Source organism: Diadema antillarum, unplaced genomic scaffold (assembly GCF_040938485.1).
Source record: "Diadema antillarum isolate AM-2024a unplaced genomic scaffold, OU_Dant_1.0 scf00000057, whole genome shotgun sequence".
In the NCBI taxonomy this organism is placed as follows: domain Eukaryota; kingdom Metazoa; phylum Echinodermata; class Echinoidea; order Diadematoida; family Diadematidae; genus Diadema; species Diadema antillarum.
The window spans coordinates 3,292,026-3,307,846 of NW_027270946.1; the positions used below are offsets into that span (position 1 = coordinate 3,292,026).

Here is a 15,821-nt window from a genome sequence, read left to right on the forward strand (position 1 = left end):
GAGGTATGATATCCGTACGATTATGGCAATATTTCAGAATTTATTCTGACAATTTCATCTTTCATCAAACAATCTGAGCTTATCTTGTTAATAAGTTTAGACGTTGGTTTCTCTTAACTTTCTTGTTTTGTAGGTTTCACTGATTCACTTCTATTGTTTTTGTCTACAATATTAGTGCCGGAGGGTAAAAAATCGTTACCTTTTTTTTTTTAAAGGATTTACATTCATTGAGTAACGTTGTCCCTACAATTCTGAAATTAACAGTTGGTTTAATAAAAGTGTCGCCCGAGACGGTTCGACTTGTTGACGGAGAAACACCAAGTGAAGTTTGAGATGAAGTTTACGCGAACGGAGCTCTTTGTTTTACATTCTAGAAGGGCATTCACTTTGCAAGCATTTACTTTTTCAAGGGCACAACTATGTATTTGGAACCAATTCTCTTTCGAATGTATTGATATTTGTCCATAAATGTGACAGGGTTATGTTACACCTGTACAAGGTAATAAATACTTATAGATACTTTCTTTGGAACTATTGCTGCTAAGTACTTCATCAGAACAATTACCTTCAAATAAGCATTCTGAAAAAAAAACCCAGCTATGATAAAGTATGACGACAGAAAAGGGTATTCTCGCTTGTTCGTGGGATGCAAAACCGCATGTATTCTTTCATGTCATCTGTGTTTAATCTTCCTTTAAAAAAAAAAAAAGTTCGCCTCGTCGGTGGTAGTAGTAACAATGAAGGACGGGTAGAAGTTTACGCGAACGGAGCCTGGGGAACTGTGTGCGATGACTCCTGGGATATCAACGATGCCGGCGTTGTCTGTAGCAGTCTTGGTTTCGGTGGCGCTGTAGAAGCACTGAGTAATGCCGCCTTCGGGCAAGGCACCGGTGACATTTTACTCGATGACGTGTCATGCAGTGGAACAGAAACGAGCATCTTTGATTGTGGCAACAGTGGAATCGGAGTCAACAACTGCGGACATCACGAAGATGCTGGAGTTAGGTGTAGTGCTGCAGGTAAGATTCACCAATCTTGGGTGATGCTAGCCTGATTCCGGAAGACAATTTCAGCTTTTGTATGCGCAATCCCTATAACCAAATTCTCCGAAGTTGTATGCTAAATGTGAGTTCGAACGTCTCTTTAATATTTCCAGACTTTGGAAAATAAGACAAGAAACGTTCCTGAAACCTTTAGGAACATCGATTGCGCTGTAAATTGGAGAGAACTTCTGTATTTAAAGGAAAGGCAGTAATAATTTCCATGGATTGCAATGACATTTAAATCATAATGTAGAGGTATGATATCCATACGATTATGGCAAGATTTCAGAATTTATTCTGACAATTTTATCTTTCATCAAACAATCTGAGCTTATCTTGTTAATAAGTTTAGATGCTGGTTTCTCTTGACTTCCTTGTTTGTAGGTTTCACTGGTCTGCTTCTGTTGTTTTTGTCTAAAATATTAATGCCGGAGGGTAAAAAAAAAAATCGTTTTTAGAAAAAAAAAAGATTTACATTTATTGAGTAACGTTGTCCCTGCAATTATGAAATTAATCGTTGGCATTAAAAAAAAGTGTCAACCGTCTCGGTTGGACTTGTTGACAGAGAAACACCAAGTGAAGTTTGAGATGAAGTTCACGCGAACGGAGCTCCTTGTTTTACATTCTAGAAGAGCATTCACTTTGCAAGCATTTACGTTTTCAAGGGCACACTATGTATTTGGACCCAAATTCTCTTTCGAATGTATTGATATTAGTCAATAGATGTGACAGGGTTATGTTACACCTGACAAAGTAATAAATACTGATAGATACTTTCTTTGGAACTATCGCTGCTAAGTACTTCATTAGAACAATTGTGACCCTGCACCTCAAAACAAACAAAAAGTCGCCAGACATGAATTTTTAGTTAAGACCATATTCTAAAAGAGCAGACTTTAAGCTTTAAAATGATGTATAACTCAAATCAAATGGACTCTCCTAACCTATTTAAATATTGGAAAGAAAGCACAAACTCAGGAAAAGTGTGAACTGAGAAAAGAGGCTCTGAAGTACAGTGTCTATTCAAGCGCTTAATCTTTACCAAACCGTGCTGGCTGTGCGATGAATGGGACAAAAAACAGGAAGTAAACCACCAGAGTAACAACAATGAAGGGATTATCAGATTAAACTGAAATTAAGCAAGCCTCATTAACACATTCTGTCCATAATTAATGCCAACTTTCAAAGCAGTAGCACAATCCTGTCAAAAGTTATTAGAGTTAAAAGTGAAGAGTGTGGACAAGGTTTTTCAAATATGAAAAAGGGATTCTAAAGACACACCTAATCACACTATTCTATCAAAGATGTTTGATATAAACTGCTAAAAAACACACTTTCCTGCCCGTTTTATGATCCCAAATTTTACCATAATGTAAAAGAAGACCCGCTCTTTCAGAAAATATGAAAAAGTCAATTTCGGTTGGGTTGACCCATTTCACTTATTTTTAGTCCTCACGCAAAATCAGTGTGTGCGACTTTATGTTCGTTTTGAGGTGCACTGTCACAATTTACCTTCAAATAAGCATTCCGGAAAAAAAAAAAACCATACAGGGCTATAATAAAATATGATGACAGGAAAGGGTATTCTCGCTTGTTCGTGGGAGGTAAAATCGCAACGTATTCTTTCATGTCATCTGTCTTTTATCTTTGAAAAAAAAAGTTCGCCTCGTCGGTGGTAGTAGTAACAATGAAGGACGGGTAGAAGTTTACGCGAACGGAGCCTGGGGAACTGTGTGCGATGACTCCTGGGACATCAACGATGCCGGTGTGGTCTGTAGAAGTCTTGGTTTTGGTGGCGCTGAGGAAGCACTGAGCAATGCCGCCTTCGGACAAGGCACCGGTGACATTTTACTTGATGACGTGTCATGCAGTGGAACAGAAACGAGCATCTTTGATTGTGGCAACAGTGGAATCGGAGTCAACAACTGTGGACATCACGAAGATGCTGGAGTAAGGTGTAGTGCTGCAGGTAAGGTTCACCAATCTTTGGTGATGCTAGCCTTAGTACTAAGTCCGGAAGACAATTTCAGCTTTTGTATACGCAATCCCTGTACCCAAATTCTCCGAAGTTACTTAGTATATGCTAAATGTGAGCTCGAACGTCTATTTGATATTTTCAGACTTTGGAAAATAAGGCAAGAAACGGTCCTGAAACCTTTAGGAACATCGATTGCGCTGTAAATTGGAGAGAACTTCTGTATTTAAAGAAAAAGGCAGTAATAATTTCCATGGATTGCAATGACATTTAAATCATAATGTAGAGGTATGATATCCATACGATTATGGCAAGATTTCAGAATTTATTCTGACAATTTTATCTTTCATCAAACAATCTGAGCTTATCTTGTTAATAAGTTTAGATGCTGGTTTCTCTTGACTTCCTTGTTTGTAGGTTTCACTGGTCTGCCTCTGTTGTTTTTGTCTAAAATATTAATGCCGGAGGGTAAAAAAAAAAATCGTTTTTAGAAAAAAAAAAGATTTACATTAATTGAGTAACGTTGTCCCTGCAATTATGAAATTAATCGTTGGCATTAAAAAAAAGTGTCAACCGTCTCGGTTGGACTTGTTGACAGAGAAACACCAAGTGAAGTTTGAGATGAAGTTCACGCGAACGGAGCTCCTTGTTTTACATTCTAGAAGAGCATTCACTTTGCAAGCATTTACGTTTTCAAGGGCACACTATGTATTTGGACCCAAATTCTCTTTCGAATGTATTGATATTAGTCAATAGATGTGACAGGGTTATGTTACACCTGACAAAGTAATAAATACTGATAGATACTTTCTTTGGAACTATCGCTGCTAAGTACTTCATTAGAACAATTTACCTTCAAATAAGCATTCCGGAAAAAAAAAAAAAAAACATACAGGGCTATAATAAAATATGATGACAGGAAAGGGTATTCTCGCTTGTTCGTGGGAGGTAAAATCGCAACGTATTCTTTCATGTCATCTGTCTTTTATCTTCGAAAAAAAAAAAGTTCGCCTCGTCGGTGGTAGTAGTAACAATGAAGGACGGGTAGAAGTTTACGCGAACGGAGCCTGGGGAACTGTGTGCGATGACTCCTGGGACATCAACGATGCCGGTGTGGTCTGTAGAAGTCTTGGTTTTGGTGGCGCTGAGGAAGCACTGAGCAATGCCGCCTTCGGACAAGGCACCGGTGACATTTTACTTGATGACGTGTCATGCAGTGGAACAGAAACGAGCATCTTTGATTGTGGCAACAGTGGAATCGGAGTCAACAACTGTGGACATCAAGAAGATGCTGGAGTAAGGTGTAGTGCTGCAGGTAAGGTTCACCAATCTTTGGTGATGCTAGCCTTAGTACTAAGTCCGGAAGACAATTTCAGCTTTTGTATACGCAATCCCTGTACCCAAATTCTCCGAAGTTACTTAGTATATGCTAAATGTGAGCTCGAACGTCTATTTGATATTTTCAGACTTTGGAAAATAAGGCAAGAAACGTTCCTGAAACCTTTAGGAACATCGATTGCGCTGTAAATTGGAGAGAACTTCTGTATTTAAAGAAAAAGGCAGTAATAATTTCCATGGATTGCAATGACATTTAAATCATAATGTAGAGGTATGATATCCATACGATTATGGCAAGATTTCAGAATTTATTCTGACAATTTTATCTTTCATCAAACAATCTGAGCTTATCTTGTTAATAAGTTTAGATGCTGGTTTCTCTTGACTTCCTTGTTTGTAGGTTTCACTGGTCTGCCTCTGTTGTTTTTGTCTAAAATATTAATGCCGGAGGGTAAAAAAAAAAATCGTTTTTAGAAAAAAAAAAGATTTACATTAATTGAGTAACGTTGTCCCTGCAATTATGAAATTAATCGTTGGCATTAAAAAAAAGTGTCAACCGTCTCGGTTGGACTTGTTGACAGAGAAACACCAAGTGAAGTTTGAGATGAAGTTCACGCGAACGGAGCTCCTTGTTTTACATTCTAGAAGAGCATTCACTTTGCAAGCATTTACGTTTTCAAGGGCACACTATGTATTTGGACCCAAATTCTCTTTCGAATGTATTGATATTAGTCAATAGATGTGACAGGGTTATGTTACACCTGACAAAGTAATAAATACTGATAGATACTTTCTTTGGAACTATCGCTGCTAAGTACTTCATTAGAACAATTTACCTTCAAATAAGCATTCCGGAAAAAAAAAAAAAAAACATACAGGGCTATAATAAAATATGATGACAGGAAAGGGTATTCTCGCTTGTTCGTGGGAGGTAAAATCGCAACGTATTCTTTCATGTCATCTGTCTTTTATCTTCGAAAAAAAAAGTTCGCCTCGTCGGTGGTAGTAGTAACAATGAAGGACGGGTAGAAGTTTACGCGAACGGAGCCTGGGGAACTGTGTGCGATGACTCCTGGGACATCAACGATGCCGGTGTGGTCTGTAGAAGTCTTGGTTTTGGTGGCGCTGAGGAAGCACTGAGCAATGCCGCCTTCGGACAAGGCACCGGTGACATTTTACTTGATGACGTGTCATGCAGTGGAACAGAAACGAGCATCTTTGATTGTGGCAACAGTGGAATCGGAGTCAACAACTGTGGACATCAAGAAGATGCTGGAGTAAGGTGTAGTGCTGCAGGTAAGGTTCACCAATCTTTGGTGATGCTAGCCTTAATACTAAGTCCGGAAGACAATTTCAGCTTTTGTATACGCAATCCCTGTACCCAAATTCTCCGAAGTTACTTAGTATATGCTAAATGTGAGCTCGAACGTCTATTTGATATTTTCAGACTTTGGAAAATAAGGCAAGAAACGTTCCTGAAACCTTTAGGAACATCGATTGCGCTGTAAATTGGAGAGAACTTCTGTATTTAAAGGAAAGGCAGTAATAATTTCCATGGATTGCAATGACATTTAAATCATAATGTAGAGGTATGATATCCATACGATTATGGCAAGATTTCAGAATTTATTCTGACAATTTTATCTTTCATCAAACAATCTGAGCTTATCTTGTAAATAAGTTTAGATGCTGGTTTCTCTTGACTTCCTTGTTTGTAGGTTTCACTGGTCTGCTTCTGTTGTTTTTGTCTAAAATATTAATGCCGGAGGGTAAAAAAAAAATCGTTTTTAGAAAAAAAAAAGATTTACATTAATTGAGTAACGTTGTCCCTGCAATTATGAAATTAATCGTTGGCATTAAAAAAAAGTGTCAACCGTCTCGGTTGGACTTGTTGACAGAGAAACACCAAGTGAAGTTTGAGATGAAGTTCACGCGAACGGAGCTCCTTGTTTTACATTCTAGAAGAGCATTCACTTTGCAAGCATTTACGTTTTCAAGGGCACACTATGTATTTGGACCCAAATTCTCTTTCGAATGTATTGATATTAGTCAATAGATGTGACAGGGTTATGTTACACCTGACAAAGTAATAAATACTGATAGATACTTTCTTTGGAACTATCGCTGCTAAGTACTTCATTAGAACAATTTACCTTCAAATAAGCATTCCGGAAAAAAAAAAAAAAAAACATACAGGGCTATAATAAAATATGATGACAGGAAAGGGTATTCTCGCTTGTTCGTGGGAGGTAAAATCGCAACGTATTCTTTCATGTCATCTGTCTTTTATCTTCGAAAAAAAAAAAGTTCGCCTCGTCGGTGGTAGTAGTAACAATGAAGGACGGGTAGAAGTTTACGCGAACGGAGCCTGGGGAACTGTGTGCGATGACTCCTGGGACATCAACGATGCCGGTGTGGTCTGTAGAAGTCTTGGTTTTGGTGGCGCTGAGGAAGCACTGAGCAATGCCGCCTTCGGACAAGGCACCGGTGACATTTTACTTGATGACGTGTCATGCAGTGGAACAGAAACGAGCATCTTTGATTGTGGCAACAGTGGAATCGGAGTCAACAACTGTGGACATCAAGAAGATGCTGGAGTAAGGTGTAGTGCTGCAGGTAAGGTTCACCAATCTTTGGTGATGCTAGCCTTAATACTAAGTCCGGAAGACAATTTCAGCTTTTGTATACGCAATCCCTGTACCCAAATTCTCCGAAGTTACTTAGTATATGCTAAATGTGAGCTCGAACGTCTATTTGATATTTTCAGACTTTGGAAAATAAGGCAAGAAACGTTCCTGAAACCTTTAGGAACATCGATTGCGCTGTAAATTGGAGAGAACTTCTGTATTTAAAGGAAAGGCAGTAATAATTTCCATGGATTGCAATGACATTTAAATCATAATGTAGAGGTATGATATCCATACGATTATGGCAAGATTTCAGAATTTATTCTGACAATTTTATCTTTCATCAAACAATCTGAGTTATCTTGTAAATAAGTTTAGATGCTGGTTTCTCTTGACTTCCTTGTTTGTAGGTTTCACTGGTCTGCTTCTGTTGTTTTTGTCTAAAATATTAATGCCGGAGGGTAAAAAAAAAAATCGTTTTTAGAAAAAAAAAAGATTTACATTAATTGAGTAACGTTGTCCCTGCAATTATGAAATTAATCGTTGGCATTAAAAAAAAAGTGTCAACCGTCTCGGTTGGACTTGTTGACAGAGAAACACCAAGTGAAGTTTGAGATGAAGTTCACGCGAACGGAGCTCCTTGTTTTACATTCTAGAAGAGCATTCACTTTGCAAGCATTTACGTTTTCAAGGGCACACTATGTATTTGGACCCAAATTCTCTTTCGAATGTATTGATATTAGTCAATAGATGTGACAGGGTTATGTTACACCTGACAAAGTAATAAATACTGATAGATACTTTCTTTGGAACTATCGCTGCTAAGTACTTCATTAGAACAATTTACCTTCAAATAAGCATTCCGGAAAAAAAAAAAAAAAAACATACAGGGCTATAATAAAATATGATGACAGGAAAGGGTATTCTCGCTTGTTCGTGGGAGGTAAAATCGCAACGTATTCTTTCATGTCATCTGTCTTTTATCTTCGAAAAAAAAAGTTCGCCTCGTCGGTGGTAGTAGTAACAATGAAGGACGGGTAGAAGTTTACGCGAACGGAGCCTGGGGAACTGTGTGCGATGACTCCTGGGACATCAACGATGCCGGTGTGGTCTGTAGAAGTCTTGGTTTTGGTGGCGCTGAGGAAGCACTGAGCAATGCCGCCTTCGGACAAGGCACCGGTGACATTTTACTTGATGACGTGTCATGCAGTGGAACAGAAACGAGCATCTTTGATTGTGGCAACAGTGGAATCGGAGTCAACAACTGTGGACATCAAGAAGATGCTGGAGTAAGGTGTAGTGCTGCAGGTAAGGTTCACCAATCTTTGGTGATGCTAGCCTTAGTACTAAGTCCGGAAGACAATTTCAGCTTTTGTATACGCAATCCCTGTACCCAAATTCTCCGAAGTTACTTAGTATATGCTAAATGTGAGCTCGAACGTCTATTTGATATTTTCAGACTTTGGAAAATAAGGCAAGAAACGGTCCTGAAACCTTTAGGAACATCGATTGCGCTGTAAATTGGAGAGAACTTCTGTATTTAAAGAAAAAGGCAGTAATAATTTCCATGGATTGCAATGACATTTAAATCATAATGTAGAGGTATGATATCCATACGATTATGGCAAGATTTCAGAATTTATTCTGACAATTTTATCTTTCATCAAACAATCTGAGCTTATCTTGTTAATAAGTTTAGATGCTGGTTTCTCTTGACTTCCTTGTTTGTAGGTTTCACTGGTCTGCCTCTGTTGTTTTTGTCTAAAATATTAATGCCGGAGGGTAAAAAAAAAATCGTTTTTAGAAAAAAAAAAGATTTACATTAATTGAGTAACGTTGTCCCTGCAATTATGAAATTAATCGTTGGCATTAAAAAAAAGTGTCAACCGTCTCGGTTGGACTTGTTGACAGAGAAACACCAAGTGAAGTTTGAGATGAAGTTCACGCGAACGGAGCTCCTTGTTTTACATTCTAGAAGAGCATTCACTTTGCAAGCATTTACGTTTTCAAGGACACACTATGTATTTGGACCCAAATTCTCTTTCGAATGTATTGACATTAGTCAATAGATGTGACAGGGTTATGTTACACCTGACAAAGTAATAAATACTGATAGATACTTTCTTTGGAACTATCGCTGCTAAGTACTTCATTAGAACAATTTACCTTCAAATAAGCATTCCGGAAAAAAAACAAACATACTGGGCTATAATAAAACATGATGACAGGAAAGGGTATTCTCGCTTGTTCGTGGGAGGTAAAATCGCAACGTATTCTTTCATGTCATCTGTCTTTTATCTTCGAAAAAAAAAGTTCGCCTCGTCGGTGGTAGTAGTAACAATGAAGGACGGGTAGAAGTTTACGCGAACGGAGCCTGGGGAACTGTCTGCGATGACTCCTGGGACATCAACGATGCCGGTGTGGTCTGTAGAAGTCTTGGTTTTGGTGGCGCTGAGGAAGCACTGAGCAATGCCGCCTTCGGACAAGGCACCGGTGACATTTTACTTGATGACGTGTCATGCAGTGGAACAGAAACGAGCATCTTTGATTGTGGCAACAGTGGAATCGGAGTCAACAACTGTGGACATCAAGAAGATGCTGGAGTAAGGTGTAGTGCTGCAGGTAAGGTTCACCAATCTTTGGTGATGCTAGCCTTAATACTAAGTCCGGAAGACAATTTCAGCTTTTGTATACGCAATCCCTGTACCCAAATTCTCCGAAGTTACTTAGTATATGCTAAATGTGAGCTCGAACGTCTATTTGATATTTTCAGACTTTGGAAAATAAGGCAAGAAACGTTCCTGAAACCTTTAGGAACATCGATTGCGCTGTAAATTGGAGAGAACTTCTGTATTTAAAGAAAAAGGCAGTAATAATTTCCATGGATTGCAATGACATTTAAATCATAATGTAGAGGTATGATATCCATACGATTATGGCAAGATTTCAGAATTTATTCTGACAATTTTATCTTTCATCAAACAATCTGAGCTTATCTTGTTAATAAGTTTAGATGCTGGTTTCTCTTGACTTCCTTGTTTGTAGGTTTCACTGGTCTGCTTCTGTTGTTTTTGTCTAAAATATTAATGCCGGAGGGTAAAAAAAAAAATCGTTTTTAGAAAAAAAAAAAGATTTACATTAATTGAGTAACGTTGTCCCTGCAATTATGAAATTAATCGTTGGCATTAAAAAAAAGTGTCAACCGTCTCGGTTGGACTTGTTGACAGAGAAACACCAAGTGAAGTTTGAGATGAAGTTCACGCGAACGGAGCTCCTTGTTTTACATTCTAGAAGAGCATTCACTTTGCAAGCATTTACGTTTTCAAGGGCACACTATGTATTTGGACCCAAATTCTCTTTCGAATGTATTGATATTAGTCAATAGATGTGACAGGGTTATGTTACACCTGACAAAGTAATAAATACTGATAGATACTTTCTTTGGAACTATCGCTGCTAAGTACTTCATTAGAACAATTTACCTTCAAATAAGCATTCCGGAAAAAAAAAAAAAAAAAAAACATACAGGGCTATAATAAAATATGATGACAGGAAAGGGTATTCTCGCTTGTTCGTGGGAGGTAAAATCGCAACGTATTCTTTCATGTCATCTGTCTTTTATCTTCGAAAAAAAAAGTTCGCCTCGTCGGTGGTAGTAGTAACAATGAAGGACGGGTAGAAGTTTACGCGAACGGAGCCTGGGGAACTGTGTGCGATGACTCCTGGGACATCAACGATGCCGGTGTGGTCTGTAGAAGTCTTGGTTTTGGTGGCGCTGAGGAAGCACTGAGCAATGCCGCCTTCGGACAAGGCACCGGTGACATTTTACTTGATGACGTGTCATGCAGTGGAACAGAAACGAGCATCTTTGATTGTGGCAACAGTGGAATCGGAGTCAACAACTGCGGACATCACGAAGATGCTGGAGTCAGGTGTAGTGCTCCAGGTAAGGTTCATCAATCTTGGGTGACACTAACCTTAGTACTGATTCCGGAAGACAATTTCAGTTTTTTAAACCCAATGCCTAATCCCAATTTTCTAATTATCTAATTCTCTAACGTTTGTTGTTGTTGTTGTTGTTGTTGTTGTTTTTTTTTTTTTTTTTTTGCTAATTGTGAGCTCGAACATCGCTTTAAATGTTTACAGACTTTGGAAAATAAGACAAGAAACGTCCCTGAAACCTTTAGGAACTTCGATTGCGCTGTAAATTGGATTGCGCTGTAAGGTGTATTTAAAGGAAAGGCAGTAATACTCTTCGAGGATTGTAATGACATTAAAATCATAATGTTGAAGTGTGATATCCTTACGATTACGGCAAGATTTCAAAATTAATTCTGACAATTATATCTTTCATCAAACAATCTGAGCTTATCTTGTAAATAAGTTAAGACGCTGGTTTCTCTTGACTTCCTTGTTTTGTAGGTTTCACTGGTTCACTGCTATTGTTTTTTGTCCAAAATATTAAGGTCGGAGGGTAAAAGCTGGCTGATCTTTTAAAGGATTTACATTCATTGTATAACATTGTCCCTGCAATTCTGATATTAACCGTTGATTTAAAAAAAAAGTGCCGCCCGAGACGGTTCGACTTGTCGATGGAGAAAGATCAAGTGAAGGTCGAGTTGAAGTTTACGCGAGCAAAGCTCTTTGTTTTACATTCTAGAAGAACAATCAGTTTCCAAGCATTTATTTTTTCAAGGGCACAGCTATGTTATTGGAACCAATATCTTTTCGAATGTATTGATATTTGTCCATAATTTGTCCATAACGGTTATGTTACACCTGTACAAGGTAATAAATACTTATAGATACTTTTTTTGGAACTTTCGCTGCTAAGTACTTCATCAGTACAGTTTACCTTTAATGAGCATTCTGAAAAAAAAAAACAGAGCCATAATAAAATATGACGACAGAAAATGGTATTCTCGCTTGTTCATGAGATGTAAAATCCCACGTATTCGTTCACGTCATATGTGTTTTATCTTCCTTGAATCAACCCCTCCCCGTCGACATTTTTCGCGACTATTCCGCCCCGCGATTTTTTTTTTTTTTTTTTTTTTTTTTTTTTTTTACCACGCCGTTCGCAGACTTTTTACTTTCAGGTCTCGCACCTCTTTTGACACCATTTTCGCGAAAATCGCGCTTACCGTTACGTGGCTGCACGACCTTTTATGAATGCTTGTCAGACCGAAAATAGTTCAAAAAACGTGATTTTGTGCATAAAGTCTATGGGAATGGAGTTTTCTCACCTTATTCACAAAGATATGATCATTTTTACTTTCATGGGCTGAAATCAATTAATTTTAGCGTAATTGTTCTTGAAAAAAGTTCTGTCATAAATTTTGCGGAAAAAACTATAAAACAAATGTTCCAAAAACAAAGAAACACTTAAGAAATTTATAAAACAATGAAATAAATAAGACGTTAAGTTTGATACCAGATCTTTTTAAGTACATTGTTAGGAATGCTACAAAGAATGTTATCATCAAAAATTAGGATTCTAGCAGCTTTGCTTTCTGATTTATAGCAAAATGTATGATTTTATGCATGTATTAGCATAATTAATTAAGATAATGAACATTTCCATTTCTTTATGTAAAGTGTGGTCGATCACACCACAGGTAATGCGTGTGCCAATTTTTATTGCGATTGCGCGATCGACGGCCGAGATTTCGGGGAAGGAATCAACCCCCCCCCCCCCACACACACACACACACGCACACCTCCCTCGGCCACAGGACACCCCGCAAAAGCCCGGCCTGGTTAGGGTAAGTAATTTGCTAAATGTGACCTCCAAAAAAGACAAGAAAAGTCCATGAAATCTTTAGGAAAGTCGAGTGCGCTGTGAATTGGAGAGAACTTCTGTATTCAAAAGAAAGGCAGTAATAATCTTCATGGATTGCAATGACATTGAAATCATAATGTTGAGGTATGATATCCATGGCAAGGTTTCGGAATTAATTCTGAAAATTTCATCTTTATAGTGAAAAACTGAGCAAAGAAGATGAGATTTCATCGGGATTTGAACCCAGGACCTCCGGATTGCTAGCCCGGTGCATTGCCGACTGAGCTATAGAAAGTTCTAGTTCAGTCTTCGTCCCAGAAACCCTGAATTCTCAGTGCTCAAATGGTCAGAAGCTATAGCAGTGTGTTTGTGTGAAACACACACGTACACACTTGAACCTGGCATAAACCCGAACATGCCGAAGGATAATTCAACTTGGGGATAAATGCGAGGGATTACCGAGGAGATGCAGCTTTTTGAGTATGTAACAAACGCAAACAGAAAAAAAAAAACCCTGTCCATAATGAATATTATATATTGGTGGAAGATTGAGTAAAGAATATGGGTTTCCTTCGGGATTCGAACCTAAGACCTCCGGATTGCTAGCCCGGTGCTCTACCGACTGAGCTATACAAAGCCCTAGTTCAGTGTTTGTCCCAGAAACCCTAAATTCTCAATGCTTGAATGGTCACAAACTATAGCAGTGTGTTTGTGGTTGCCACATACGTACGCACTTGAACCTGGCGTAAACCCGAAGGATAATTCACCTTGGGGATAAATGCGAGGGATCACCGAAGTGATGCAGCTTTTTGAGTGTGTAACTAACGCAAACAGAAAAAAAAAAATCCGATAGTACGGTTATGTTCGTGATGGGGTTTTAGGATTTATAGTTTCATGTGAGGATTAAGACTAGGGTTATTGGGCTATGTTTGTGGGAAGAATTTATGTTTGGCTTTGCATGCAGTTTTTCAAGGGAGCAATTGTCACAGGAAAAAATGTCATGGAACGGGATAAATGCCAAGCCACAATTAACAGAAGCACTCTTTGACTCTTTATGTGCCACGTTCGCACGTCCGACTCAGTCGATGGCGTGCCAACTTCGCATATATATTTCTGCTCAAACGCACCAATCCGCCCAATCCGATCGATAAATCGTCAAATGCCGCGGTAAATTAAAGCGTTTCTCGCGCTTCCGTTCCTGTCACATCATAGCTGGCATTTCTTGTTGTGATTGATTATCAAGAGGTGTTCTCTACTGGATTTGAGAGGAATTTGTAAGTTTCTGTCACTGTTTTGTATGCAAGAGTCATACCTTTGCAGTAATGTAGATACTGGTCATGTAAAAGAAAAACAATCATAGATTTGTCATACAATAATAGATCAAAGCAAAGCTTGGCATTTTCTCTACAACTTTGCTCACTATTTGTCCAGATCAACAGAGATATTTTTATAGAAGTTACATAGACTTGAAAAACAGAATGTTTTCTCAAAGCATGAAACCGTTAGTGTCTCAGAAAAATGTGGCACAAAGGGGGTTTTCACCATGGCACATGAAGAGTTAAAATGTACCTATATCTCCCTTAGTTCGTTGAATTATTGAACGTAATTTGTACTTTCATTGGAAGATAAACATATTGAGATCGCAATATCCATACCTGTATGACATTTTGTATTTGCCTTTTTATTTGATGTGTGAAGAGACGGTTCGCCTTGTCGATGGCGAAACACCAAGTGAAGGACGAGTAGAAGTTTACGCGAACGGAGCCTGGGGAACTGTCTGCGATGACTTCTGGGATATCACCGATGCCGGCGTTGTCTGTAGAAGTCTTGGTTTTGGTGACGCTGAAGAAGCACTGAGCAATGCCGCCTTCGGACAAGGCACCGGTGACATTTTACTCGACGACGTGTCATGCAGTGGAACAGAAACCAGCATCTTTGATTGTGGCAACAGGGGAATTGGAGTCAACAACTGCGGACATTCAGAAGATGCTGGAGTAAGGTGTAGTGCTGCAGGTAAATTTCACTACTAAATAAAGGCAGCATTAATACCTATTCCAGAAGACAATTACAGTGTCTTAAACACGATCCAAGCATGTACATTTTTCGTATAGACACCGTTAATTTTCTTGCGTTCTTTGTTACCATGTTTTTCTGATTGTTGTAATCTACATTTCTTTCATTGAAATTTTCATACCTTTCTATGACTTTAAATCGTTTGATTTTTTAATAATGAGAAACTATTTTAGGATACAACGGGCTATCCCTTCCCACACCCTCCCCCTTCCCCTGATAACTTTCATGTATCATTTAAATAGGCATACACAGTGGTGTCGCATACTCGGAACGAGAGCGGAGATACCACAATTTAGTAATTCATCTGTGAATATTTCTTTTTCTTACTTTTTATAGAAAAAATCCAACATTCCACCAAAAGTGTGCACCAGATCGCTGAATTTTAGGTCAAACAATGCAAAATCTTCCTCGCGTGGAAGGGGAATTAGTACCCCCTCCCACACCCTCCCCCGTTCGGTCGCTCCGCTCGCGATCCCTCGCACAGATATACCAACTCCAAGTTCCCCTCCCCCAATCGTGAAAACGGATCGACGCCCCTGCCCCTCCCATTCCCTTCGCCCTCTCGGTCGCTCCGCTCTATCGCACAGATTGTCCATGTTTTGCTCCACCCCCATCGATTACACGGAAAGATGCCCTGGTGGATTGACTGAAATCAAGAAAATCTAGAAACGCAATAGGTATAATGAGATATCTACTACATTATTACATACAAAGAAATGGATATCCATATTTTTTACCATTTTATTGATTTCATTTTGCATTTTGCAGGTCGAGGCTATGATTTTAAAAGTGGGGTGTCAAAATCGTCTTTAAAAACGAAAGCAAAGAAAAGAGAAACAGCAACAAAAAGGTTTTCACATCTTTGAGGTGCAATTTTCGGCCGAAAGTCGGCTGACAAGCACACACACACACACATACACACACAAAGAAAAAAAATCAAGGACGAAGTGTCTTCACATTTTTTTTTTGCTGCCATTTCTCTC

At 38.7% G+C, this 15,821-nt stretch overlaps 1 protein-coding gene across 1 annotated transcript in view; it reads left to right on the forward strand.

Annotated features, from left to right (window-relative positions):
- LOC139715884 (uncharacterized) overlaps positions 1–15,821 on the forward strand; it is a 129,476-nt gene that overhangs the window by 100,847 nt on the left and 12,808 nt on the right. Inside the window, 9 exon segments of the mRNA XM_071627434.1 lie at positions 711–1,019; positions 2,704–3,012; positions 4,025–4,333; positions 5,344–5,652; positions 6,664–6,972; positions 7,983–8,291; positions 9,297–9,605; positions 10,621–10,929; positions 14,464–14,778. Coding sequence (XP_071483535.1) covers positions 711–1,019; positions 2,704–3,012; positions 4,025–4,333; positions 5,344–5,652; positions 6,664–6,972; positions 7,983–8,291; positions 9,297–9,605; positions 10,621–10,929; positions 14,464–14,778 — 2,787 coding nt within the window.